Source organism: Oculina patagonica, chromosome 13 (genome assembly GCF_052425735.1).
Source record: "Oculina patagonica isolate OP01 chromosome 13, crgOcupat, whole genome shotgun sequence".
In the NCBI taxonomy this organism is placed as follows: Eukaryota; Metazoa; Cnidaria; class Anthozoa; order Scleractinia; family Oculinidae; genus Oculina; species Oculina patagonica.
In genome coordinates, this window is record NC_135770.1 from 17,467,447 (window position 1) to 17,469,218 (window position 1,772).

The following is a 1,772-nucleotide window of genomic DNA, read 5'->3' on the forward strand; positions in this document are numbered from 1 at the left end:
TGTGATAACATGGCTTGGTTTAACATTCTTATAATTATAGGCAAGACGAAAGTCTGTGATAAATTAGTTTAAGCTCTTTTCGTTTGTGACCGATTTTTATATTGACTTCCCCATGGGCTGTCTATAAATGTTTTATTTACAACTACGCTAAAGTCATAGGAATATTTCTAATTATTTGTATTGTTAAAGTAATGTGATTTCCGGTCTTCACTCAGTACACTAAAGTTTTGTCGTCGGAAAAAACATTTTACTTTTATTTCTTTGCTTCTGATGTCATTTTGCAACATGATGAAGTTCTACATATTGCAGGCTCCTCTTTTATTGCATTAAGAACCTTTTGTTGTCACATGGAAGTTGTTTCAACCATTTGTTTAACAAATCGTGTTTTTTTTATCTCGATCCATACTTGGTTTCTCTGTTTTCAGTCCTTTGCCATCGATAGCTTATAACTGACGTTTCACCTGAGCGGATACGGATTGACTTCTCTGTTCCAGTATGCTCTCTAATGGCATGCTTGTAGATGTTCTCTTGAGAGGGCGATTCCGTAAGGCGAGTCTGAAGTCGCGTTTAAAAAAAGTATAGAGCAGAGGGTTGGCGATGGACGTCATGTATCGTATAATGGCAAATACTTGAGCGGCTTTTTCAATTGATGTTGAAATGCCTGACTTACGGTAAAGGTTGACGTAGATTGCTAGCATGATGGTGAAATATGGCAACCAACAAAATGCAAATATCGCTGCCATGGATGTAAAAACTAAGACACACTTTCGGTCGTTGTTGTTCTTCTGTTGCAAGCTTGGTGTGTCTCTGTGAATTGACGGCCGTTCTCGTTTGGAAATTGCTTTGAACATGGCAGTAAATGCATAAATCATAAATGTGTATGGGACAAAGAATACCATGACAATGCATACTGTAGCATGGATAATGTACCAAATATAGCGTGAATTGCTTTCATTCCAAAACACAGGGACGACAGCAGCAAACGCAGACGTAATCCAGATCCCCAGCAAAACTTTCAACACCGTTTTCTTGGTAACCAGGTAGTGTCTAAGTGGTTTGATGATTGCCAAATACTTTTCTGCGGTTATGATGAGAATGTGATAAGCAGCGGATATGGCCATAAGTGTGTGTAGGACGTACATCCAATACCCAAAGTGTTTTATCATGGCTGGTGGTACAACGTGAAAAGAAAATATTATGAAGTATGGAATGTTGATGGCTCCTGTCATGAAGTCGTTAATCGCCAAACTAAGTAACAGGTAATTTGATGACGTACGAAGGCGTTTTCTTCTGTAAAACATGACAAACACGAGTCCGTTCATCAGAGTTATCACTATAGCAACGGGAAGAAGTTTGCTTAAAGCTTTAACCCCAGAGTTAGGTTCCTGTTGTAGGCCCGAAGACGAGCTGCTGTTAGTCATGATAAGTCCAGGGTACAACCAAAAATGGAAACACAGAGATCTTAAAACAAAAAAAACATGAAATTAATAGATTGTTAATAGTATTGATAGATTCTTTTCAAAATCCAATTGCTGGACTGGTTTGAGGCTGCAATAAGTGCATAACAGGTAACGCAAACTAAAGGGTAGTAAGATATTTTGTTAAGGAAATAGAGATTCTAGTACACCTTAATAACCAGTAGGGTTACCTTACCTTACACAATACGGCTGTTGATTGTTTCAAAAATAATCGTAATTTATAATTACGTCACAACTGCCAACCTAGACATATTGCACTTTCATACTTTGTCCATTTTCCCATTCCTTATTCCT

General features: G+C 37.8%; 1 protein-coding gene across 1 annotated transcript; it reads right to left on the reverse strand.

The window, feature by feature from the left end:
• Positions 1–443: 443 nt before the first annotated feature.
• Positions 444–1,424, reverse strand: LOC144636989 (histamine H2 receptor-like). Its single transcript, XM_078496172.1, has one exon. The coding sequence runs from the start codon at positions 1,419–1,421 to the stop codon at positions 444–446; it is 978 nt and encodes a 325-aa protein (XP_078352298.1). The 5' UTR covers positions 1,422–1,424.
• Between the last annotated feature and the right edge of the window lie 348 nt (positions 1,425–1,772).